This window comes from Vidua macroura, chromosome 3 (assembly GCF_024509145.1).
Source record: "Vidua macroura isolate BioBank_ID:100142 chromosome 3, ASM2450914v1, whole genome shotgun sequence".
Classification (NCBI taxonomy): Eukaryota; Metazoa; Chordata; class Aves; order Passeriformes; family Viduidae; genus Vidua; species Vidua macroura.
In genome coordinates, this window is record NC_071573.1 from 39,901,893 (window position 1) to 39,927,849 (window position 25,957).

The 25,957-nt window shown below is 46.7% G+C and overlaps 1 protein-coding gene and 1 long non-coding RNA gene across 7 annotated transcripts in view; both read left to right on the top strand.

Moving 5' to 3' along the window:
* Positions 1–10,406, top strand: part of RIN2 (Ras and Rab interactor 2) — a 75,317-nt gene extending 64,911 nt beyond the window's left edge. For 5 of the 6 annotated variants that reach the window (XM_053974736.1, XM_053974735.1, XM_053974737.1 and 2 more), the window contains 4 exons: positions 946–1,251; positions 4,169–4,300; positions 6,335–6,498; positions 9,411–10,406. In XM_053974736.1, the coding sequence (XP_053830711.1) occupies positions 946–1,251; positions 4,169–4,300; positions 6,335–6,498; positions 9,411–9,728 (920 nt within the window). In that variant the 3' untranslated portion in view covers positions 9,729–10,406. The remainder of the gene's footprint in view (positions 1–945; positions 1,252–4,168; positions 4,301–6,334; positions 6,499–9,410) is intronic. The other variant, XM_053974740.1, reaches the window with a different exon arrangement.
* A 3,043-nt stretch (positions 10,407–13,449) lies between these two features.
* LOC128805054 (uncharacterized) lies at positions 13,450–18,317 on the top strand. Its single transcript, XR_008436265.1, has 3 exons — positions 13,450–13,839; positions 15,845–15,934; positions 16,648–18,317. It is a non-coding gene; the product is annotated as an uncharacterized LOC128805054 (long non-coding RNA).
* Positions 18,318–25,957: the final 7,640 nt, after the last annotated feature.

The following is a 25,957-nucleotide window of genomic DNA, read 5'->3' on the forward strand; positions in this document are numbered from 1 at the left end:
TGGTCCATCTGCCTGCTGTAGGCTCTGGTCCTGCCCCACTTCCTGTGGGGATGGCACAGGAACATTCCCCACCATGTTTCCCACCACAGAACAAATAATCGATGTAACTTAATAACTAATGTAAGCTGTGTTGCCATAAGGATGCTGAGAAAGGAAATTAGCTTTTAAAGTAAAAGTTTGCAGAGAAAATGTTGAGCAAAGAGCTTTCTCTCTTGACACAGTCCATACTATGAAAATGGAGAATGAGGGTTAAAGAAAAACTGGAGTAGAACAAGAATTAAAAATAAGCCCTGAATTTAGCAGTTACTGTGCTATGTGCATACAATTTCCAAAGAACTTTGAACTTGATGACAAAGCTGTATATAAGCTTGTGTGATGAAATCTGAAGCTGGACAAGCACAGCTTGGTTTTCATTTATAGTTTAAAGTCTGTAATCTGTCCAGCTTCATAAAGATCCTGACAAAGTTGAGCCAAGTTTTAGGAAATCTTCGTTGAGTTATAGTTTCCAATGGAAACTACGCAAAAAGGACAGGCTTTAATGCCAAAGGAGACAAATTTTGATTTTGACTGTGTTTCACAATAAGTTTGGGAGTTAAAGTCTAAACTTAAAGTAAAATAAAACTTGCAGACTTCCAACCAAGAAAAGAAAAACTTTAATAGACCCACAGCTTTTTTTTTTTGTTTTTTTTTTTTTAAACTATCTACAGTCTGTCTGTGTGGGTGTGGGTATTTTTAATCACATTGCCAGAAATGACAATTCAATATGGATTCTGCTCTGCCTCTGTTTTCATGTTAACAAACATCTGGAAACTCAGCTTGTGTAATGCACAAATGGGCCTTAGAAAGTAGATTTTGCTCTGTAGGGTCTCTTTAGGGAATGGTTGTGTTAATGCTGGCTCTGTTTTTGAGGGGGAAGTCAGCTGGATTTGTGTTTTTCTGTTGCAGATGTTGTGCTGGAGAAGGCCATGCATAAGTGCATTCTGAAGCCGTTGAAGGGTCACATTGAAGCGATGTTGAAAGAGTTTCATACCACAGATGGTTCCTGGAAACATCTGAAGGAAAACCTGCAGCTGGTGCGGCAGAGGAATCCTCAGGAACTGGGCGTGTTTGTTCCAACACCAGACTTTGTGGACATTGAAAAGATTAAAGTCAAGTTCATGACAATGCGGAAGATGTATTCGCCTGAAAAGAAAGTCATGCTGCTGCTGAGAGTTTGCAAATTGATTTACACTGTTATGGAGAATAACTCAGGTATGGTGCTTCTGGTAGTTCAGGTTCACTGATATTTCATACCTGATGTTGTCTTTTAGAGGAATCAGCCCATTCTGCAGACAGGTCTACTCCTGGAGTTCTTGTAGCTTCTCCTTGTCCTTTTGAGAGGAATTCTTGCTCTCTGCTTCTGACCTGCTGTCTCTGAACTATCTGGATGCATATCTTAAGAACTCAGTCTGAAGCAGAGTTGTTGTCATTGGGTGGAATGCAAGCTTCAGGCAAAGTTAATTAGAGAAGCCCTCCCATGGTGCAGGAAGAACCTTGGTGCTTTCTAAAGTTCTCAGAGAGGAGCCTGGGTGCAGCTGGATTCAATCTTAGCCCAGATTTTGTCAATGGTTTTAAATCCAAGGAATTATAGAGGTGTGATTGAACCTTTATACAACTTGGTCCTACAGGATTAAGGATGACAAACCAGAAGTAGTCATATAAAAATGAATTATTTATTATGATAAATCATTGGACTGAAAAGATCTTAATCTGAATTATTTACTACACAATGTAGAAGTAAAAACTACTAGTATAGTCTAGTATAGTATAATGCACTATATCAAAACAATTATAATAAAGAAATTATATTAAAGCTAGCAAAAAGACCCAAAACAATTACTGAGTAGAGATTGATGTTTCTAACTGAGAACAATGACCAATTGGGGGCCAAATCTCTTTTGCTCAGCCTCTAGGAGTGGCGGTGAGGGGCATTCCCACTCAAGGGAGGAGTCTCCACACACACTCCCAGAAGGGATATATTAGAAGGTCCTGCCATTTGAAAGCAGGACTGGACTTCTAAAGTGATTGACTGTTGGCCAGATGTCTCCATGCCAGCTGTGTCAGCCTCTGTGGTTTTAGATAAGGATACTTTACTCTATTTGCCACATTGCTGTCAGGCTGTTTAACTTTGGGGTTGATGAGTCAGACTGGGTTTAGCATAATTCAACACCAAAAGCAGCATGACACCACTTCTTAGTTCACCACTGATAACTTTGCAAAACAGGGCATTGTTTTATGTCATTCTAGGCAGAACATCCCACAGATGTGAAGCAATTGAGAAAGAGTAGCTTTCCTTAACTGTAGGCTTTTGAAGTTGCCTGGCAGAAAGGCTGTCCTGTGAGCCTTGAATTTAACACTGACTCTAAATGAGTATTTTTCTGCAAATTGTAAGAGGTAACACCGTATATTTAGCTATTGTAATTCAACAGCATGTATGCATTGTGACAACTACAATGGTTTTATCTTAATAGGTGGAGAAAAGCGGCCTCTAATCCAGTATTTTTGGCTTGCTGTGCCCCTGAATGTTCTCATTTGGACACTTTCTGTCATGCTTTTGGAACAGAAGTGACACCTATTTCTGCACTGTAGCAAGAATCCAAAAGCACCTTTGAAGCCTAAATACTGAAATGGCACTACAGACCAGTCAAGACCTGCTGAGCAATCAGTGGTCCAAAATACTTTGCTGGATGGCATGAATTTATAGGTGCAACTCTGACATTCTCTCTTGGACTCTACTATGACAGATCATGAGCTAAGGTGTAGCAAAGCTGTGGTAGTGGGAGATATTTTTTCCCCTAAGTGAGTATAAGCTGCTGCAGGTGCTTGGCAGTTTTCTTTCTAAGGAAGCACTGCATGTACAGCTGGGTCTGGTGCAGACACATACTTTCTTTGGAAATTGGAAATGAATGGTGAAAGCTCTTGGCTATTAAAGCCCCCAGGTACTTTTACAAGATTTAGGACTGAGCTCCTGCCCAGCTTATTGCGTTTCAAAATTCTGCATTTTAAAAGTGGATATAGGGATCTTAGCCTGAAGTTCTGTAAACTTGTCTCTCCATACTGTGACGTTATTGCATTGAGTAAGGTATTTCCAACATGCAGAAGGAAAATACTGAGAGGCTGCTGCTGGTAAAGTGCTGCACTGGGAGACTTGGGCTAAGATGTGGCAAGTGCTTATTGGGCTGTCTTATTTTGTCATGTAAAGTTTGTTAAATGTGGCATTGAACCAGCAGCTGTTTGAGTATCTATACTTCCAGCCAGATAACTGGTAGGTAGAGCATGTGCCTCAGCTGGTGTCACCTGAGTTTCATCAGAGTCATAAGCTGGTTCCTGCTCTGGGCAATTCTGTGTGACCATCACATCCATTCTGCAGTGAACACCGTTTTGCCTGACCCAGAGATTTGGCCATATTTGGATTTCTGAAGAGAAAAGTCAAAATGCAGGAAAAGTGTCAAGAGCACAGACAGGCCTAGGTACAGCACAGTCTTTGTGGATCTCTGTCACTCCAGGTGACAGTCTCTCCTTACAGTCTCTCCCCATCTTTCTTGTAGGCTCCCTTCAGGTGCAGCAGCTGGTGTTTATAAAACACCTCTCTGGTGCTTTTGACAATTGTCTGTCAAGGAAATGAGTTGAGTTTTCTTGTCAAATCTAATAGGCTTTTATATTCAGGCTTCTCTGCTGTGGGATTCATACTCAGAGACTGGTATTTGTGTCTGGATGCTTCCAGAAAGTGGATGCAATCCCTGGATGTATAAAGAAAATGCCTATTCATCACCTCTTAGGCAATGGTAGCAGTGCAGGTGAAGGTCAGGCCAGACTGTCATAGCAGGCTTTTCAGCAATTCACCAGTTGAGCTGGTGCCAGGGTGAGCCCAGTCTCTATATTTCCCTTGCATGCCTCAAGGTGTGCATCATAAGATTTGTGTTTGTTTGAAGGACAGGATTGAGTTTGTCTCCTGTACAGTGAGTGTCAGGTGATGTTCTCTTTGCTGCACATTGGTGACTTTAGGAGGTTCTGGAGTAATACAGACATGCTGGGTAGAGAAGACATAAAAGAGTGTTTTCCTTTCAAGCACGGGAACTGGTAAAAAAATGTGATTTGTCTCTCACTGCCTGTGTTCCCTTCAACCCAGGGAGGCTGTATGGAGCTGATGACTTCTTGCCTGTGTTGACTTATGTGCTAGCCCAGTGTGATATGCTGGAGCTGGATACCGAAATCGAATACATGATGGAGTTGTTGGATCCATCCTTGCTGCATGGAGAAGGTAATCTATTTATTTTTACTAGCACTGCCTGAAGGACTAGTGAGGGGGGTGTTCTGTTTGAGTAGGAATCCTATTAAGGGGAGACCTAATAACAGTGATGTTGATAGTGTAACAAGAGAATTGTCATCGTCATTTCCTCTGCTGGGTAGCTTGCAGAGCACAAGCCCAAGCAGCTGGAAAATCTGCTGCTGTATATTGCTTTGTGAGCAAATGTGTTGTTTCCAATCCATTTTGACTCAGCAGGCAAACATGTGCACTGTGCAGGTGCCAAATGGCCTTAGCCTTTTGTGCCTGAAAATTTCCAGAGAGGATTTATGGGGCAGCAGCACTCAGCAAATTGTGAGGCACATAATAAGACTTGGGTTACATGCTTTGTGAAAACTTCTGGGGGACATCTTTGCACCTTTGTGGAAGTGCTTTTGAGAATATTGTCCCCTTTTAATGATCTTTGCTTCTTCCCAGTATATGCTTCTCACAAAGTATTTTTATGAGCTCTAGCAGTATGTTTGCATGGTAGTATGTTTAATGAAGAAGTTTTCTGCAAGGCCCTGGTAGGCCCCAGGATCTAAAAGGTTTATGAGGAGGTTTGAAGGCTCTTGCAGCCAAGCTTAACTGTGTGTTTAGGTATATGTGTGTGTTTGTTGTTCGTGCCATATCCTGGCTTTCTGAAATTGCTGTATCCTCTTGCATGCCATTATGCCTGGGAGAATTCATGCCATGATTCCTTCAATTTGGCACTAGTCTGTTCCTTGCTTGGTATACAGAGCATCCTTGAGTGCATTGTTAGGAGTCTTAGCATGGAAAATACTTGATGCGAAGCTGGAGATTATTAACATGCTTGAAAAGTAGAAAGATTTACTGGACTATTAAGTCTTGTTGTTTTGAATGCAGCAGAGAAAGTCTGTTTATTGGCAGGGCCTGTCATAGGCACTAGTTCAGCTCTGCTGTGCAGAAAAAAATGTATAGGGCTTTGGAGTTGTGCTTTTCAAATGTAATGTATTGTCCAATTTGTCTAATGGGTCTTCCATGAATTTTATGTGTTCGTCTTGTTGCAAAGCTAAAGGCTGAGAAGGAATGCTGGCAGTAATACAGAAAATACTACTGTGGGCATCGAATGCATCTCTGAGTGCCTCTGAATAGACTGTGCTCTTAGCTGAACACTCCCACCCAAATAGTTGACTTTAAAAAAAAAAGACAGCATGCCTTTTGTTTCTCCTGGTTGCTACGGACTGTTGCCTCCTGTTGAGACTCTTTTACTTTGTGATCCACAGCTTCTTTTGTACATTGGCAACTCTGTTGTGCCTTTAATTTGTTCTCTACTCATGTAATAAAGGGGGAGTGTGCAGGACTGTACACGCCATCCCCGGAATTGGTTGGACATTCTGGGGAATGCTAAGAAGGTGATAGAACAGTAGTTGTTTTAAAAATAAAGGCAACTCTTTGGGATGATTCCAGAGTACACACTCAGTCTCACACTCAGTTGTTGCTTTATTGCCACTGAGGGTAGTTGCTTTTAAGTTGATGAACAGTGTTAGATTGTTTTTTAATTTGTTTCAACAGCCATGTTTATTTCATCCACCTCTGAAGCCTGTGAAGAAACCAAAACACTGTTAGAAAGTTGTTTAGGGTAAAGCTGGTGTTCCAAGAATGGAGGAGTAAGTTCTCAGGAGTAAAGGAGTTACCAGAGTTTTCCTAGCTTTTACAGAGACAGGGCAACTGAGAGGAGTTTTAAAAGATTTTATTCTCAGTCGTTTAAGGAAACAGCTTTCCTCAGCACGAGTGGACTCAAGGCTCCGCTGTGTAATATGCAGCACATGCAACACCTGCATGTCTCTGAGCAGCTGAGAATACACCCTCCAGTGTTGTGCAGGCCAGGGAGAGTTTTCCTTTTGTGTGTAAATATTCTGGCAACTTTTTTATCTATGTGTATGGCTGGGTGCCTCTCTGTGTGTATTTATATATATCTCAAAGAAAACTGCTTGTACTTGTGACTGTGACCACTCTGAGAAGTTCTTCCCTTGCTGTCCTTCACAGGAGGCTATTACTTGACAAGTGCTTATGGAGCACTTTCATTGATCAAGAACTTCCAGGAAGAACAAGCTGCCCAGCTGCTCAGTTCAGAGGCCAGAGATACTCTCCGGCAGTGGCACAAGAGGAGGACAACAAACAGGACAATACCTTCAGTTGATGATTTTCAGGTAGAGCTTAGGGCTGAAATAAAAAATGGGATGATTGTGTTGCTGGAAGCACCCATTTGAGAAGTATCATTCATAGCAAATTCCCTTGGTGCCACAAGTGGAGTGAAACAGTGCTGAGATTACGGCTGGCAAATTTGCCTCTTTGAAATCTTCGCACTCACTTTTTATTAGACAGTTTCATTATGATGGTCTGAAGAAAACACGAAATAATAGAGCTTTCTTACCTTCCCTTTTAAGTTATGTGAAGCGAGGACAAACTGCATTGTATCTTAGATTCAGCTTTTTTGCACGTTTTATTGTTCAAAAGCTCAAATCCAGATTTCCAGGGGTATAAATCAGCCCAGCTGCCCAGTAGCCAGTGGTGACATAAAGCAGGTAGCAGAGAGGAGAAGTGGGAGAAATGTTCCCCGAACAGTTTTGAAGAAATGTTCCCCAACGTTTTGAAATTTAAACAGGCAGCAGAGTTCTGTGATATGGATGTCCTCACATTTGTTTGTGTTTTGTTTTTTCTTTTTTGTCCCCTATATTTTGTACTGCTCTTCTAGAGCAGGGCAGTACCTTCAACTGGAGAATAACAAAGCAGTGGTTATCGCTTCATCTTTTGAAACCAGGCCTGCATCTCTTCCATCTGCTTTGGACTGACTGTTAAGGTGCAGCAGTTTGTGAGCTGAAAGAGGGGAGGGTATTGGAATTGGGAAGAGAGGATTTACTCCTTGTAGTTCAGCTGTCTGCAGTTAGGAAGAGAAGAAGCGATTACGAGCAATTCCAGTGCCCAAAGCCTGTCCGTCTCCCTGGGATCCATGTTCTGTTCTCCTGACCTGTACTTAGGTGTCAGATTCCAGCAGCTGGAGTCTTTGTTCTTTCTGGCAAAACTCTGCACTTTCCATAGGAGCATCCAGCACCTTTATTTCTGCTGGGTGAGGAAATGACAGAAGATTCTTTCTGCAGGATGTTGTTGGAAGTTCCATCTTCTCTTTTTCTGCAGATGAACTTGGTCCAGGCTCAATGCTCACTTGAATGCAGGAGGATGCAGGGGGCAGGGAAGAGCTGTCACAGATTGTGTCCAGTGCTTCTCCTGCTGTTGTCTCTTTCAAAAGAGAGCCTCAAATTAGTGGTTCCCACCATCCACAGGATGTGCTTGGCACAAATGCAAGTGTTTTGCTGTCTACTCAGAATGGCAATTTTTTTCTCTTCTCTCTCTGAGTCTTGCAGTCCTGAAATGGAGCACCTTGCCTACAATCAGCATGGAACATATCTGCAGCTCCAGTCATCTTTGTCCCAGGGAAACAGGGTGGTGTGGTCATGGCATTTCTTTGCTACATTCTCACAGCCTTGCTGGCTCTTGGGCCCTGGAGGCTGTCTTGCCACCTTCCCTAAATGGATGGAAAAGCAAAAACCCCAGTACTTTGATGACAATGAAATACAGCTTTCTGGGCATCTGTAAAAAAAATTCAGCCTTTTCTTCCAGCAATCCTGTCCATCTAAAAACTCATGCTTTTCAAAACAGGTCTTGTGTGTGGTAGCTGGATTAAAAATTAAATCTAGTATGTTTTGCCCTATTTAGGGCTGGGTTTTTTCTACAAGTTCTTCAAACCAGGTAAAAAAAAAGGCTTCATTCTGTTCAGTCAGGTTCAGTCCCAATTTTTAAAATCTGTTGCAGATCTTTAGTGTTCGGTCTTCATCGTATCAAGAAATACTTGATTAGACAAGAGTGCTCTTTGGAACTTAAGTCATTGGAAGGTTCTTCTCAGTCCTAGCTTTTAACAGCTTGTTTCTGTGAGAGGTAAACTTCTACCATTGGGATTTCACTTGCTTAATTTATTCAGCATACAAACCATGGGTGCCAGCTCAGTCAATAAACAACTCTTTCTCACTATAATTTTTTCCACTTCCTTCAATCTTACTGCATTTTAGTTTTTAATTCCAGCTATTTTTTTCTTTTAAAGCTCTCTCTGATTTAGAGACAATTTTAGGAGAAAATGCTCTAGAATTAACATTTTCTTTAAAGAAAATGGGTTTTGCCACTTCCTTCCCACCAATATGAATGGAATTTCTTGGATGAATGTGACAAAAACCATTTGTTTAACAAAGTGCTCACAGGGCAGGCAGGGAGAAGATTAATAACTGTTAGGTATTGAAGCTCCTTGCTGCTAGTAGATTTAGAGTTCTCTCTTTAGCTGGCCTGGCCTCCCCTGAGGTCCAGAGCCAGGATGCAGCGTCCGGCTCCCACCAGTAGTATGGTTGTTGGACCAAAGCTGAGCCAAGCAGTTCCAGAGGAAGCCACAGAAGCCACCAGAAGTCCCGGGAAAACTTCTTGCCTCAGCTAACTAAAACCAAGGTAGCCAAAAGCAGAAATGTAACTCCTTCCACACCGCAAAGCCAAGCACACAGGGGAGCGAGTGCCTGAACACAACCTGCACCAGAGTTTCCCCAGCTCCCACCCCTCCTCTGGACCCAGCTTAAAGCTCCAGGACCCATTTCTGGGCATAAAGCAGACCATAGGGGAATACAGTAGTATCATAAAATCACCCCAAGACAAAAATAAACAGGGAGCAGATGAAACTGCATTTCCCTGTGGGGCCTATTTATAATGTATCTGTGTTAGCAGAGTTGTGGGCGTATGTCAGTTTCTAGGGGAGAAGAGATCCAGCTTTTGCATCAAGATCAGGTGCATTTACTCAAATGGTGCAGAGTAAATTTTCTTTCTGAATCCCTGTAAAAAAAATGAAATGCTATCCTGTGAAGCTGGGTTAGATACCTGATGTAGCTCACGGGATGGCCATAATGTCTGGGAATCACCAGGGTGTGTTTCACAACTGGAGCAGGGAGAAGTTTGCTTTTTGTTGCTGGCTTTTCAGTTTTTAGAGGCTAAGGGTTTTTCAAGTTCCTGATGTCTACTTTCTTGTTCACAGAACTACCTTCGTGTTGCATTCCAGGAAGTTACCAGCGGCTGTACGGGAAAGACTTTGCTCGTAAGGCCATATATCACTACTGAAGATGTATGTCAGCTTTGTGCTGAGAAGTTTAAAGTGGCAAATCCAGAAGAATACAGGCTATTTCTTTTTGTTGATGACACCTGGCAACAACTGACAGAGGATACCTACCCTCAGAAAATCAAGGCGGAGTTGCACAGCCGTCCACAGCCCCAGGTCTTTCACTTTGTCTACAAGCGCATTAACAGTGACCCATATGGGGCCATTCTTCAGAACAGCAACTACTCAGCTGCTTAAAACCAGCAACCTGTCATTTTTATATCTGTTCCTTGGTAATTGTTACAAACATCTTTGTTGGCTGCCTTCCTTAGGAGCTAAAACATGTCTTAAACCTTGAGTGCCTGGTAAAACATGTGCTGATATTTCTGATACTGCTTACAAGACCCAGGCACACTATGCATGTGGCCAGTTATGCAGAATATATCCACCAGCATGTCTGAGGAGACAGCCTATGAGGCTGCATTTCTTGTACCATGGGTTCTTTTTTAGCATATTCTACTGTGGCCTTTCACAGGTCTTGGCTGTAGTGTGCAAAATACAATTTTCTTCCTTTCCTTGTTTCCCCAGCTGTCATTTGCATTTGAATCTGTGCATCTGTGAATTGGCCGGGGTGAGCTCAGTTCTACCAGCAGGAGTTTGACAAGACTGTCCGATGCAGGGCATCAGTTCACTCAGCATTACCTGGATGGTTGCATCCTTGTCTAATTTTTTTTATTACAGAAAATCATCATATTTATATATATATATATATTATATATATATATATATAAAATAGATATTTTATAGCAGTTGCAGGTAAACTGTCAGGGTTGGTTTTTGAAATATTTTTTTAACTAAAATATTCTAGAATTATGCATGTGATTTTTAACATTTAATACACAAGAATAAATCTCTTGCTGGTTTTAGAGTCTTGCATTGATAGTCTGTGTGTTTTTTCTTCTTTACCTGTTCCAGGAGTGTTCTTAGGAAACCTCTGTACCCTCGAGGCAGTTTTGCTGTCTGTTCTCAATTGTCTTCTGAAAATTAGACCATTTTATTCATTGTGCTGTGCAAAACACGTTAGCCTCTCATCACATTCATTCCAAGCACTGAGGGGAAGAGAACCAATAAAGGTGAAATTTCCCTGAGAAAGGAGATCAGGCTGTTCACTGGTGGCATGGGCTGGGATTAGAGCTGAACTGGAGCACATCATCCATTCAGCTTTCACCTCATGTTTTCTCGGGCGGTTTATGGCTCTGCCAAAAGACAGTTGTTAATGAGTCCCAGGCCAAGCTGTGACAGTAACCTGTTCTGTTAGAGCTGGTGTTTTTTTAGCACGTGCATCAGCCACACTCTCTAATAACTCTTGGGGTTTGTTTCTGATTTTCTTTCAGCCTTATATTCAACTATCATCCCTTTTTCTTCTCTTTGTCCGATGTGTCTTTTGTGTTCCTTTGTCCTGTGTGCTCCCCCTCTCATTCCCTTTCACTACTTCACTCTCTTGTTCTTCTTTTTCTTTTAAGAAATAAATACTCAATATTTATTTAATAAAATTTGCTCAATCCCTCTCCCTGTTCTGTCCTACTTTTTGTCTCCTTCCCTCTCTCTCTGCCTGCATCTTTATCTTTCCTTCTTTCATCCTCTTTTTTTCCCTTTATCCTGCATTGGGACTGTATTTCTTTGTCCCTCTCACAGTCTTTTGCCTGTACCTGTCTGTATCTTCTGCCCAGTCCTTCACTCTCATTGTACCCTTTTCTTGATAAGCCTCTGTCCTGCTGGCCATGCCTCTCTTTCTCCATTCTTGCACTGCGCCTTGCCCGCCTTTCCCCCACCAGCAGGTGCCATGGTCGTTGCCTCTCTCTGTCCTTGTTTCCCTTTTTGTATCCCTCTGTCTTCACTGTGTGTTTGGCCCTCTGTCTTTTTCTCTGTCCTTCTCCATGCCTCACTTGTATTCCTCTTTTATTCAGTGTGGCTCTGTGCTGCTTTCCATACCATTGTTTCTCACTAGATGCTTGTGTACCACTCCCTGTCCCTGTTCTTTTTTAATCCCTCTCTGTAATGCCGCCCATCCCACTTTGGGGTTTTTTGGGTGTTTTGTTTTGTTTTGTTTTGAGGGGTTTTGGGGTAGTTTTGTTTTGTTTTGTCTCTTTGGGTGGTTTGTTTGGGTTTTTGCCTGACTTGTATTCCTTTTTTATTCTTGGTGGCTCTGTGGTGCTCTCGTGTGACATTGTTTCTCTGCTGGATCCTTGTGTCCCATTCCCTGTCCCCATTCTTTTTAATCCCTCTCTGCCATGCTTCCCATCCCAGGTTTTGTTGTTGTTTTGGTTGTTTTTTCAATTTAACTCTGCACCCTGTTCTTACTTTTCTTCCTGTGTCTTCTCTGCTGCCACTCCCTCTTTCTGCCTCTTGCCTGTGACTGCGGGGCTGAGGAGGAACTTCTGGGGGCTGTCCCCCATTCTTGTTGCAGCAGAGTCCCTTTTGGGGGGGATGTACAGGTAGAAAGGGCTTGAATAAAACACCACACTGCTGTCCAGGGCAGTTTGACTCGTTCTGTGCCTTCTTTGGGGGTGAGGAAAAAAGGCTGAGGGTGAGGGGGTGGACACTCAGGGGCTCTGATGTCATTTGGGGCACCCCAAGGTCCGTAGGAGAGAGAGCCACACTGTGGTAGAGGAGCAGGCGAGTGAGGAATGAGGAGGGGTCATGCTGGGTTACCCTCTCCCAGAGGGACCAAAAGCTGCCAGAAAATTCACACGGAGGGGTGGGTGTAGAATATTAAAACGTGTCAAGGTTTTAGTTTTTATAGGTATTGGCAAAGAATAGGAATTTATCTCTCAAATTATTTGGAAAGAAACCGTGTCTCTATCCACTCTATTTTGTACAGGAATGTAGGAAACTCTGACTAGAGATGGGTAGTAATTTTGAAAACAATGCCATAACGTTTTTACCTAGGAATGAACCAATCAAGTGGCCTGAAACCATAAGAACAGATGCTGGGGCTGAAGGGAATAGAAAGGGGTTCTCAGGCAGCTTTGGCCTCCGTTCTCTGCCTGCCCCAAAGCGCGTCGCAGCCCCGGCCTGGACAAGGAGGCAGTGCTGCCGCCTTGTGGACAGAGAACGGTACTGCCTCTCCCCGGGACAGCGGCGGGCTCCGCGGCTGCCGAGCTTGGGAAGGGCGAGGGGCAGGAGTGAGCGGCGAGCGGGGCAGTGCCTGTAAATAGAGGGGAGAGCGCTGAAGGAGAGTTAAGAGTGCAAAGGGACGTGGCCGGGCTTGAGCGGGGGCCACGGCGCTGCAAGGAGCGGCTGCCGTGCGGGGCGGTGACTGAGAAGAATGACAGCGGCGGGGCGGCCCGGCGGGGCCGGTTTCGGCGGGTGGCGGAGGCGCGATCGCAGCGCGCCGGGGGCAATGGGCGGGGGGGCGAGCGGCGTCGGTACAGAGCTGCCATTTCAAGATGGCAGAAGCGACCGCGTACCAGGACCCTGCATGAGCCGGGTCGGGCTCCAGCCATACTTAAGACGGCGGCCGCGGCAGGATCCCGGCAGAGGCGTTGCCGCCACTCTCTGCCGCTACTCGCGCGGCTGCCGTCCGGCTCCGGTACCGCTGACCCCGCCAACCGTTTTCTCACGCTGGGAAAGGCAGCGAAAAATCGCGCGGAGGGCGCGGGATCGGCGTCGGGGTCGGGTTGAGGCAGCCGACTGGACAAATGCCTGTGTGAAGAGCGGGGAGCCTTAAGGGTACCACAACAAAGATGGCGGCTCAGCCGGAAGTGGCTTCTGCCAGTACCAAATATTGTGGCGATGAAGGGCGGAAGTCACTTGGCGCTACACCCAAGATGGCGGGTCAGCGCGCCAGTCACTTGACCTTCCAAGGATGGCGACATTCCGCGCATGCGCCTTAGGGGGGGCAAAAAAGGGCGGGAAAGCAAGTACCCCCACTCCGTCTAATCGGCTGCCTGCATGCAGCCCCGACACCGACACCACCCCAGCGCAGTTTTCTGCGGTGTTTTCAGCTGTGCGGACATCGGCTGTGGGCTCAGCGTCGCCGGGGCCGGGTGGGAGCCAGGCGGGCGCGGGCAGGCAGTGGCGGGGATGCCTCTGTACCTCTCCTCCTCTCCTACGAGAGGACCCTACGCTATGCCGTGCCGGGCGCCCGTCCCGTCCCGCCGCCGCTGCCCCTCCGCGCTCCCGCCGCTCTCCCCCCGCCTTCTTCATCCCTGCTCCCCTTCGCCCTGGGGAAATGGAGGAAAACACAAAAACATTGGGGAAGAACAGTCAGCCGAACCGCCTGAGCCATCCTCCTGCCCGCAGGGCGGCAGCTGCCCGCAACCAGGAGCACCCAGCAGGAGGAAGCAGCTGCTCTCTTTGCCGGGAGGTGAGAGGTGCGGGGGGCGTGGAGGGGGCACAGTTTGCCGTGCAGGGCTTCCCAGGGAAAATTTCAGCTCCCCGCAGCTCTGGCTGAGTGCTGCATGGAGTCCGGGCTGAGCCAGCTGGGAGGTGAGGGTCCTGCTTGCGTTCCCTGGACCTGCTGCCCAAAGGGCAACTCAAGCAGCCTCGAGCTGTCTGTGTGTGGAAACAGTTCTAGCGCCGGCAGCCAAGTGCAATTTCTATCGGATTTGTAGCAAATGTGTTGTTTCAAGCTGGGAGCGCTCGGTTCCCTGGTTGGGAAAGTCCTTGAAGTAGCTAAGCTGAGCAGTTTCTGAGATTTGTAAACCTCGTGTCCTTAGGATTCTTGATACAGTATTTAAATAGTTGCTATCGAGTTGAGACAGTATCAAGTGGATTTTGTTGGTTTGTTGGGTTTTTTTTTCCCTCACTAGTGTTCCTTTTTTATTCTCTCTGTTACTTCCGTGTGCCATTGTTTCTCTACCGGATCCTTGTGTCCCGTTCCCTGTCCCCATTCTTTTTTAATCCCTTACTGTCATGCTGCCCATTCCAGGTTTTGTTGTTGTTGTTTTTTGTTTGTTTGTGGGTTTTTAAAAATATTTTTTTCAATTTAACTCTGCACCCTGTTCTTACTTTTCTTCCTGTGTCCTCTCTGCTGCCACTCCCTCTTTCTGCCTCTTGCCTGTGACTGCGGGGCTGGGGAGGAACTTCTGGGGGCTGTCCCCCATTCTTGTTGCAGCAGAGTCCCTTTTGGGGGGGATGTACAGGTAGAAAGGGCTTGAATAAAGCACCACACTGCTGTCCAGGGCAGTTTGACTCGTTCTGTGCCTTCTTTGGGGGTGAGGAAAAAAGGCTGAGGGCGAGGGGGTGGACACTCAGGGCTCTGATGTCATTTGGGGCACCCCAAGGTCCGTAGGAGAGAGAGCCACACTGTGGTAGAGGAGCAGGCGAGTGAGGAATGGTTTAACCCCTGATTTTGATGCCAAGGAAATCTCCAAGTTAACACTGATCAAAATAGGAAGTAGTTCCCTCATGAAAGTCAGCTTTCCAAACTTTTGTTCAGGATCCAAAAGAGATGAGAATGCCCTTGGCAAAAAAGTGCCTTTGAGGCAAAGCAAGCTTAAAATACCTGTAAGCAGGAAATCCAGGAGAAATGGCTGCTGGCTCCAGGCAACCTGGGTTTGCCAGGCAGGTTTTGTACTTGATTGCAAGGCAGTTTTCCTGCCTCTGCAGGGGGTGACACCTGCATCCCACTGGAAAGGGGAGAGAAAAAAATTCCCCTCCTTCCCTGACACAGCCCTGGAGTGGGAGCAGCTTGCCCTTATCCTGGATCCTGCTCCTGCCCAGGATCTCTCTAGTACTGTGTGCCTTCCAAGCTCCCAGCACTGATAGATCTAAACAAGGAGAACAATACCTGTTCCTTCTCCATCCTCGGTGTTCCCAGGCCCTGCATCTCTCTGGCTATTCCCTGTCTGACTCCTCATCTCCATTCCACCTTCTCCTGGTCATATCTGGGTCTGAGATATGTTTAGCAGCAAATCCATTCCTTTAAAGGAAGCCAAATGCAAAGAGCATCCAGCTGCAGATGTCTTTAGAAAAGGAATGCAGTCATGCAAAGAAGGGCTCTGTTTTTCTGCATTTCCTGTTGTTTTTCTCTGTCCAGTTTCAGAGGGCTTCTCTCCGTGCTTTCCTGTGATCTGGATGTATACCTTCCTTTGTCCAGATCCAGTGCCAGAGGATTGAACAACTGATGAGTGGGGTCTGGGATGAGAATGGTTCTGCTAAATTTAAGGAAAGAATGCTAAAAGAAAAATGACCTTCCTTTGAATGTCTGGAATAAAAACACTGCGAAAGGGCACTTTTTTATTTGATTTGGTGCCACCTCTCCTTTTTTATGGCTAAAACTCCATGGTAAGCAATCCAAGCCAAAAGATGAAATACAGGAGCCTTTGATTTCGCAGTGAGCTTAACTTTTCTTTTCTCCTCTCTTTCAGGACAGGGAGATCCACTGAACTTGTCCCGACCTTGCCAAGAGCTTTGGTGTTTGAGTTGCCAAACCCAAACTGGTCCTGCCTGTGGTGTGGGTAGGTGGCAGGTTCCTCTTCTCCTCTGCTGTGATGGGCTTTGTAAGGAATGCCATTTCCAGCAGCCTGGTTTGCTGGAAAAGGGGAGAGGGGAGAAGGAAATGTGGTGCCAGAGCTGTGTCCCACCAGGTTTTATTTCCTTCCCTCTGAGGACAGAGTCTCTAGGCCAAGGTGAGATTGCTGGGAGTGTTTAGATGAGCAATCCAGGGAACAGGAAGCTCAGAACTGCAGCTGCTGCTGGAACCAGTGCCTTAGGTCTGCTTAGGTTGCAAATGTCAGGTCCTACAATCCCAGAGCGATGAGGGGGAAAAAGGAACATGTGCAATTCATGGCAAAGCTTTGGTTATTCCTTGTGCAGTCTTTTAATTCTGTGCTCTGAGTGACTGTCCAGTATCTTTCTGACAAGACTTGTCAGAGATTTAGATGGAGGAGTTGAATTTAGGTCCATTCACAACAAAATCTTGCCAAGCCTGAAGGCCTGCGGTGATGACTGCTCTCATCACCCTCTGACTTTATTAATGCTCTGTCAGCTTTCCCTCAGCGCTGGGCAGGAAAGGTGAGGGTTTGGATTAGGAGTTCTGCAAGCAGGGCCTGTGTGACCCTCTGTTTCCTGTGTGTGTGTCAGTAAGCCAAAATCAGGAGCAAAGTTTGGTTTGGTTTTAAGAACCTTCAAGTAACTTTAAAACAAATAAATCAATTTTTTTTTTTTTTAGATCCTGGAACTGCCTCTCTGGATGTGTGCTGAGCTCTCGCTGCTGTGGACTGTGCGGTCTTAATTGCTGCAGGGTTCTGTTCTTCTCACTGGGGAATTGGAAATAATGATTTATTAGAGTGCAGAGATGTTTTTGGAAACCTCTCCCTTTTTTCTGTCTTTCTTTTAGTGATAGATCTTCTCTTTCTGCTTCTGAATTTACAGCAATTCTCAGATGTCATTTCACCTGCCCAAATTCCTCACAGCTCCTGGGGCAGAGAGAAGCTTCTCTTTTGGCCAAGGTTCAGTGGGAAAATGATAGTGTCCCACCTCCTTCAGACATTGAACTGCTCTTTATATCTTAGAGAGTAGACTTAGTTGATCCTTTTTCAATAGAAAGTTGCAGGCTGAACTCACCTGAATTACTAAACCGTGTTTTAGATAGTTGAGTTTTTTTAAAGGAAAAAAAACGCAAAAAACAGGCTTTCCATCTGTGGGCTTTATTGATATTGCTCCTTAACTGAGCCACACCTTTAAAAAATGACATGGGCGCATTCTAGAAACAGTGTTCAATACATTCTGCACTCCCTTGTGAGACCTTCGGGCTCACGTTTTTCCATTGCTGAGTTAATTGCAGGTCCAAGCTGTCAGTGTCCCTTGCATCTGGTGTTCACGGATCCGTTTGTGGTGTTCATTTTCTCTGGGTGCAGAGTTGGCCTTTTTCAGCAGCCAGTGCCCCTCAGGGCTCAAGGCTTGTTTGAACCTTGCATAATATTTTATGAAGACATAGGCTGGGGGAGGACTTTGTCTTGTTGCTGCACTAGGAAATGGAATGCAGGAGGTTCCTGCAATATCCCCCATGGAAGCTGAAATGTCTGGGAATATCAGTATAATGGCTCTCTGTGATTAATCTCAGTCTTGGCCATCTGTAGTGTGGTAGCGCAGGTCATGAGAGAGCAGGGGGTGAGGGACAGGGGTAGGAACTGTGAGGTGTTTCATGCTGGCAGCTGAGTTTGGTGTCATTGATGTTTTCAGAGCTGGAGCAGATCGATTTGGTTCTGGTGCACTGGAATAGGATCCAAATCTCAGAAATGTCTCAGTTTGAGATAAACTGGGAGGAAATGTTTTGAAATTAATGTGTTTCTTTATAGAAGGCAGGTTTCAGTCATTTTTTTAATAGGCTTTAAAGGAAAATTTTTTTTGAGAAAAAATGAAAAGAATTGTTTATTTAATAAGTAGGGTGTATATAGGAAAGATGAAAAAGAAGAATGAATAATATTAGATAAATTTTTTTTGTTGTGGAGAAAATATCAGTAGATGTAGAGAATTTTTTTGCAGATATGGTTTGGTTTTTTTGAAGTTGGGATGTGGTGTAGGTCTTTTTGGGCTGCGGTGTGGGGTGCTCTGGCGGTAGCTTAGTTTTTTGGATTGGAGTAAAGTTGAATGGTTTTAGATGAAGAAGTTAGTTTTGGGAAAAATTTTTGGTTCAGATAATAAATGAGAGTGTTAGCGTTCAGGAACACACATAATCACGGAATATGATTATATGCAGGTGCTTTTGTTGAAGAGCTCTGGGAATCAGGGGTACAGACCCAAATCTGACTCTGACATGGCTTTTGAGCTGAATGTATTTTATATTCTATTGTTATGTAACTTACATATTAATTATTAAACTTATATTGTTCTATTGTATACATTGATCTTATTCAAGCATGAATTTCTTATGATCTTTCTCCAGCTCCTGATCACAGTTTCTCATTATTATTCTTATGATTAAACAGTAATTATATTTAACTACTAAAAAATCATCACATCTAACAATTATATAATTTATCATATACTGGTTACACAGGTGCAGTTCTAGCAAGTACAAAGCCCATACTTTCCCAGGGTATTTTCCCAGGACCTACTAAGCCTAACTTTCCTTCGAACTCCCCAAATCCCCATGATTTTAAAACCCTTTTACTAACGAGAGGTTAGTTAAAAAGAAGTAAAACGTGGGGTTTTTTTGTTGGTGCTAAACAATATAGCTGAGAGAATTTGGGGCAGGATGTAAGTACTGCATATAAGTCCCAGACCCAACCTGCCCCCACCTCAAACTTGTGCTGCCCTGGCATTCCCGAGCACACCCTGCAAACTGACATCAGGAACCTGGGCTGGTGAGTTTTCTTTCACAGGAAAAAGGGCTGGTCTTTGTTTTCAGGGGCCTGTGGCCCTGAGTGGGTGGCCGCCTCCAAAAAATCCCTACAACCAAGGATGAATCCTAGACCCAGCCTGCCCCCACCTCAAACTTGTGCTGCCCTGACAGTCCCAAGCGCACCCTGCAAACAGACATCAGGAAAATGGGCTGGCCAGTTTTCTTTCAAAAGGAGAAGGGCTGGTCTTTGTTTTCAGGGGCCTGTGGCCCTGAGTGGGCGGCCGCCTCCAAAAAATCCCAACAACCAAGGATGAGTCCCAGATCCAAATTGCCCCCCCCCCAAACTTTGCTACCCTGACAATCCCAAGCGCACTTTGCAAACTGACAAATCCCTATCTTGCCAAGATATTTGATTTGCTGCACATTTCAAGGACACTGCTCTTTCCTGGGCAACCTGCAAACTGCTGTCAAATGACTGTGCTCTCTGCCTGCTACTGCCCAGCTCGCATTGCATAGATGTTGCATATGCTGTGGTTGCAGATTTTTAAGAATGGCTAGTTTGTTCTTTTGCAAGCTAGAAACGATGGACAGGGCACCATATATGCTCAACATATTTTTTCCCACCAAATGACTTGAAATGATACTATGGTTCATCCATCTGAGAAACCTGCAAGTACTAATCCAGAAGGCTTGATAGGAACTTTGATACACTGCTGCTTCTTGAAGTGCTTCCTGTGAAAACTGCTGCAGTTCGACTTAGTGCAATGAAAGTGCACTTTCTGCTTTTCTGATAGTATTTCTACTTGGCAGAAGCACTGCAATATGATCTTGAACAAATAGACATGACATAGTTGCCCAATTACCTTTGAATTAAAACCAGCTTGCAATTTCATTTCTTGCTCTGAGAATTTCTGTTCTGATTGATGTCCTGCTTTTCCAGAGGGTAAATTTAGGACTTGTCCATTCAAAAGTGTGTGTCTGTCATTTAATTCAGTGCCTTTTTATTACATACCTCTTTCAAACAAAGCCTCTCTTGGATATTTTGATGGGTCTGAGGAATCAATAGTTATTGACTTCACTGTATTTGTAGTGATTATGTTTCCAATCTCAACCTCCAGAAATTCAAGAAATGAACAATCAATCAAGCTCTTTCTTCAGTTGAAATCTGCTTGATCAAGCCATGTTTTTACTAAGAACACTTCAGAATTTTCTCTGTTCATCAAATCAAGTCATGGTAAGGTATTCAGTTGGTAGGTTTGGAATGGGTTTCTCACCACCTGGTTGCCTACATTCCACTTCTCACATTTCTCTTGTAGAGCAAATGAGCTTCGGTAAATTTCCAGAGTAGATTTCTTATCTTATTAGTAGTCTAGAAACAATTCTTATGATCTTAAATTGAACTCTGTTTCTATAAGAATGATAGTTGTAAAAAATATAGACTGTGATAAAAGAAAATCTATTTTCAAGGTGATACCTACAATTGCCCTCTACTGATTGCTATGATCTAGACAGCCCAAATAGAATTGTGGTAGCTGATATTTAGAAAGCAAGGTGTTGGTTTTAATGAGAGTTTTTCAGTATTTGAACAAATCCAGAGTTAAAGAATTGGAACAATTAAATGTAGAGAGATTTCTTGAAAAAAATCCCTTAATAAAAAAGGCATGTCGTAGGTGTGTGCTAAACATGCCATAGATGTCTTCCTGCAAAACATGATCTGTCATCAATGTAATTATTCTTTCGTTGCCATGATACTTGGGAAAAAGAATTGCATGCAAGCAACTGAAGTTGGACTAAATGGCTCACATGAAGATGTAGTTAGGACAGTTTTTTACCAAATATTGAATGACTTTTATTGCCTTCTAGGTAATAAATCGAGGAAATAGATCCAGGAAGAATACCCCTTGACTTTGAAAACCAAAGCCTGTTGAACAGAAAAAAGATAGCCCTTTCTTTCAGACCCAAAATCACACATCTGTTTGCAGGGGGAAGAGGTGTAACTATGTGTGTGAATGGGAAGTATACTCACCCACAAAACAGATCCAATCTTTAGTAACCAACATCTAGTAAGTGAGGATGCATAGACTTTTCTGATCTTTATTTCTCTTTTTTTTAAAAAAAAGATTTTCTAGTCAGTTGAAAAATTCTTCCGTGTTTGTGTGAGACTAGAAATGTCCATAGAGCTTCCTGTGTAAGGGCAAGCCTTTGTACTAGATGATGAATATGTAGAATATTGTATTTTCATTTGCATCAATCCATTTCCTTCTTTTGGAAATATTTTTGTTATCTAAACTAGTAACTTTCAAGATGTATTTTAGAAGGTGTAAAAATGGAAATCATAATTTTTATCAAAGAAAGACAAAGAAAACCCCTTCGAACCATCCATTCCATCATTTCAATGTTGTATTTTTGAATTTTCAAGTGCTAACTCGAATTCCTACTTTAAAATCACTTTTAAATGCTCTTTCTTCACGCAAAATTGTGATTGATCCATTTCTATGCTTTAAAATGATATTTAGGGAAGAGTAATTTACTGTAACTACTTCACAGTTTAGAAATTAACATCAAAGGGGAGGGAGGGAGAGAGGGAGAAAGGAAGGAAGAAGGAAAGAAAGGAAGGAAGAAAAAGGAAGGAAGGAAGGCAGTTCGGAAGGAAGGAAGGAAGGCAGTTCGGAAGGAAGGAAGGCAGTTCGGAAGGAAGGAAGGCAGTTCGGAAGGCAGTTCAGAAGGCAGTTCGGAAGGCAGGAAGGCAGTTCGGAAGGAAGGCAGTTTGGAAGGCAGTTCGGAAAGCAGGAAGGCAGGCAGTTCGGAAGGAAGGAAGGCAGTTCGGAAGGAAGGAAGGCAGTTCGGAAGGCAGGAAGGCAGGCAGGAAGGCAGGCAGGAAGGAAGGCAGGAAGGGAGGCAGGAAGGAAGGCAGGCAGGCAGGAAGGCAGGAAGGCAGGCATGAAGGCAGTTCAGAAGGCAGGAAGGAAGTCAGGCAGGGAAGGCAGGAAGGAAGGAAGGAAGGCAGGAAGGCAGGCAGGAATGCAGACAGGAAGGCAGGCAGGCGGGAAGGCAGGAAGGAAGGAAGGCGGGAAGGCGGGAAGGAAGGAAGGCAGGAAGGAAGGCAGGAAGGCAGGCAGGAAGGCAGGCAGGCGGGAAGGAAGGAAGGCGGGAAGGAAGGCAGGAAGGAAGGCAGGAAGGCAGGCAGGAAGGCAGGCACGAAGGAAGGCAGGCAGGAAGGCAGGCAGGCAGGAAGGCAGGCAGGAAAGAAGGCAGGAAGGCAGGCAGGAAGGAAGGAAGGCAGGAAGGAAGGAAGGAAGGCAGGCAGGAAGGAAGGCAGGAAGGAAGGTAGGAAGGAAAAAAGGCAGGAAGGAAGGTAGGAAGGAAGGCAGGAAGGAAGGAAGGCAGGAAGGCAGGCAGGAAGGCAGGCTGGCAGGCAGGCAGGAAGGCAGGCAGGAAGGGAGGGAGGAAGGGAGGCAGGAAGGAAGGAAGGAAGGAAGGCAGGCACTCAGGAAGGAAGGCAGGAAGGCAGGAAGGAAGGAAGGCAGGCAGGAAGTCAGGCAGGTAGGCAGGAAGGCAGGAAGGAAGGAAGGAAGGAAGGAAGGAAGTTAGGGAGGGAGGAAGGGAGGAAGGCAGGAAGGAAGGAAGGAAGGAAGGAAAGCAGACAGGCAAGAAGGGAGGGAGGAAGGGAGGGCGGAAGGGAGGCAGGGAGGAAGGAAGGAAGGTAGGCAGGCAGGCTGGAAGGAAGGAAGGAAGGAAGGAAGGAAGGAAGGAAGGAAGGAAGGAAGGAAGGAAGGAAGGAAGGAAGGAAGGAAGGAAGGAAGGAAGGAAGGAAGGAAGGAAGGAAGTCAGGCGGGAAGGGAGGGAGGAAGGAAGGCAGGAAGGAAGGCAGGTAGGAAGGAAGGAAGGCAGGAAGGAAGGTAGGAAGGAAGGCAGGCAGGAAGGAAGGAAGGCAGGAAGGAAGGCAGGAAGGAAGACAGGCAGGCAGGCAGGCAGGCAGGAAGGCAGGCAGGAAGGCAGGCAGGAAGGCAGGGAGGAAGGCAGGAGGGAAGGCAGGAAGGCAGGAAGGAAGGAAGGCAGGAAGGAAGGAAGGCAGGAAGGAAGGAAGGCAGGCAGGAAGGCAGGAGGGAAGGCAGGAAGGCAGGAAGGAAGGAAGGCAGGAAGGAAGGAAGGCAGGCAGGAAGGCAGGCAGGAAGGCAGGCAGGAAGGAAGGAAGGCAGGCAGGAAGGAAGGAAGGAAGGCAGGAAGGAAGGCAGGCAGGCAGGAAGGCAGGCAGGAAGGCAGGCAGGAAGGCAGGCAGGAAGGAATGCAGGAAGGAAGGCAGGAAGGCAGGAAGGAAGGCAGGAAGGAAGGCAGGCAGGAAGGCAGGAAGGCAGGAAGGCAGGAAGGCAGTCAGGCGGGAAGGCGGGAAGGAAGGAAGGCGGGAAGGAAGGAAGGCGGGAAGGAAGGCAGGCAGGAAGGCAGGCAGGAAAGCAGGCACGAAGGAAGGCAGGCAGGAAGGCAGGAAGGAAAGAAGGCAGGAAGGCAGGCAGGGAGGGAGGAAGGCAGGAAGGCAGGCAGGAAGGAAGGAAGGCAGGCAGGAAGGAAGGCAGGCAGGCAGGAAAGGAAGGAAGGAAGGCAGGAAGGAAGGTAGGAAGGAAAAAAGGCAGGAAGGAAGGTAGGAAGGAAGGAAGGAAGGCAGGAAGGAAGGCAGGCAGGCAGGAAGGGAGGGAGGAAGTGAGGGAGGAAGGGAGGGAGGGAAGAAGGAAGGCAGGAAGGAAGGCAGGCAGGGAGGGAGGAAGGAAGGAAGGCAGGCAGGCAGGAAGTGCGGGAGGAAGTGCGGGAGGAAGGGAGGGAGGAAGGCAGGCAGGAAGGCAGGCAGGAAGGAAGGCAGGCAGGAAGGCAGGCAGGCTGGCAGGCAGGCAGGCAGGAGGGAAGGCAGGAAGGAAGGAAGGAAGGAAGGAAGGCAGGCAGGCTGGCAGGAAGGAAGGAATGCAGGTAGGCAGGAAGGGAGGGAGGAAGCGAGGGAGAGATGGAGGAAGGAAGGAAGGAAGGAAGGAAGGAAGGAAGGAAGGAAGGAAGGAAGGAAGGAAGGAAGGAAGGAAGGAAGGAAGGAAGGGAGGAAGGAAGGAAGGCAGGAAGGAAGGCAGGAAGGAAGGAAGGAAGGAAGGAAGGAAGGAAGGAAGGAAGGAAGGAAGGAAGGAAGGAAGGAAGGAAGGAAAGTAGGAAGGGAGGGAAAAAGGGAGGGAGGGAGGGGGGAAGGAAGGAAGGAAGGCAGGAATGAAGTTAGGAAGGAAGGAAGGAAGGAAGGCAGGAAGGAAGGGAGGCAGGCAGGAAGGAAGGCAGGAAGGAAGGCAGGAAGGAAGGAATGTATGCAGGAAGGCAGGCAGGAAGGCAGGCAGGCAGGATGGCAGGCAGGTAGGCAGGATGGCATGCAGGAAGGCAGGGAGGAAGGCAGGGAGGAAGGCAGGGAGGAAGGCAGGGAGGAAGGAAGGAAGGAAGGAAGGAAGGAAGGAAGGAAGGAAGGAAGGAAGGAAGGAAGGAAGGAAGGGAGGGAGGGAGGGAGGAAGGGAGGGAGGAAGGGAGGGAGGGAAGAAGGAAGGCAGGAAGGAAGGCAGGGAGGAAGGAAGGAAGGAAGGCAGGGAGGAAGGAACGAAGGAAGGAAGGAAGGAAGGAAGGAAGGAAGGAAGGAAGGAAGGAAGGAAGGAAGGAAGGAAGGAAGGAAGGAAGGAAGGAAGGAAGGAAGGAAGGAAGGAAGGAAGGAAGGAAGGGAGGGAGGAAGGAAGGGAGGGAGGAAGTGAGGGAGGAAGGGAGGGAGGGAAGAAGGAAGGCAGGGAGGGAGGAAGGAAGGAAGGAAGGCAGGGAGGAAGGCAGGGAGGAAGGAAGGAAGGAAGGAAGGAAGGAAGGAAGGAAGGAAGGAAGGAAGGAAGGAAGGAAGGAAGGAAGGAAGGAAGGAAGGAAGGAAGGAAGGAAGGAAGGAAGGAAGGGAGGGAGGCAGGAAGGCTGGCAGGCAGGAAGGTTGGCAGGCAGGAAGGCAGGAAGGAAGGAAGGCAGGCAGGAAGGCAGGCAGGAAGGCAGCCTGGCAGGCAGGCAGGAAGGCAGGCAGGAAGGGAGGGAGGAAGGGAGGCAGGAAGGAAGGAAGGAAGGCAGGCACTCAGGAAGGAAGGCAGGAAGGCAGGCAGGAAGGAAGGCAGGCAGGAAGGCAGGCAGGAAGGCAGGAAGGAAGGAAGGAAGGAAGGAAGGAAGGAAGGAAGGAAGGAAGGAAGGAAGGAAGGAAGGAAGGAAGGAAGGAAGGAAGGAAGGAAGGAAGGAAGTCAGGCGGGAAGGGAGGGAGGAAGGAAGGCAGCAAGGAAGGCAGGTAGGAAGGAAGGAAGGCAGGAAGGAAGGCAGGAAGGCAGGCAGGAAGGCAGGGAGGAAGGCAGGAGGGAAGGCAGGAAGGCAGGAAGGCAGGAAGGCAGGAAGGCAGGAAGGAAGGCAGGAAGGAAGGCAGGAGGGAAGGCAGGAAGGAAGGAAGGAAGGAAGGAAGGAAGGAAGGCAGGAAGGCAGGAAGGAAGGAAGGAAGGCAGGAAGGAAGGAAGTCAGGCAGGAAGGAAGGAAGGCAGGAAGGAAGGAAGGAAGGCAGGAAGGAAGGCAGGAAGGCAGGAAGGGAGGAAGGCAGGAAGGAAGGCAGGAAAGAAGGCAGGAAGGCAGGAAGGAAGGCAGGCAGGAAGGCAGGCAGGAAGGCAGGAAGGAAGGCAGGAAGGCAGGAAGGCAGGAAGGCAGGCAGGAAGGCAGGCAGGAAGGCAGGAAGGAAGGAAGGAAGGAAGGAAGGAAGGAAGGAAGGAAGGAAGGACGGCAGGCAGGAAGGAAGGCAGGAAGGAAGGAAGGAAGGCAGGAATATAGGAAGGGAGTGAGGAAGGGAGGGCAAAAGGGAGGGAGGGAGGGGGGAAGGAAGGAAGGCAGGAAGGATGGCAGGAATGAAGTTAGGAAGGAAGGAAGGAAGGCAGGAAGGAAGGCAGGCAGGCAGGAAGGCAGGAAGGTTGGCAGGCAGGAAAGCAGGAAGGAAGGCAGGAAGGAAGGCAGGAAGGTTGGCAGGCAGGAAGGCAGGAAGGAAGGCAGGAAGGAAGGCAGGAAGGAAGGCAGGCAGGCAGGAAGGCAGGCAGGAAGTGAGGGAGGAAGGGAGGAAGGAAGGAAGGAAGGCAGGCACTCAGGAAGGAAGGCAGGCAGGGAGGAAGGCAGGAAGGAAGGAAGGAAGGAA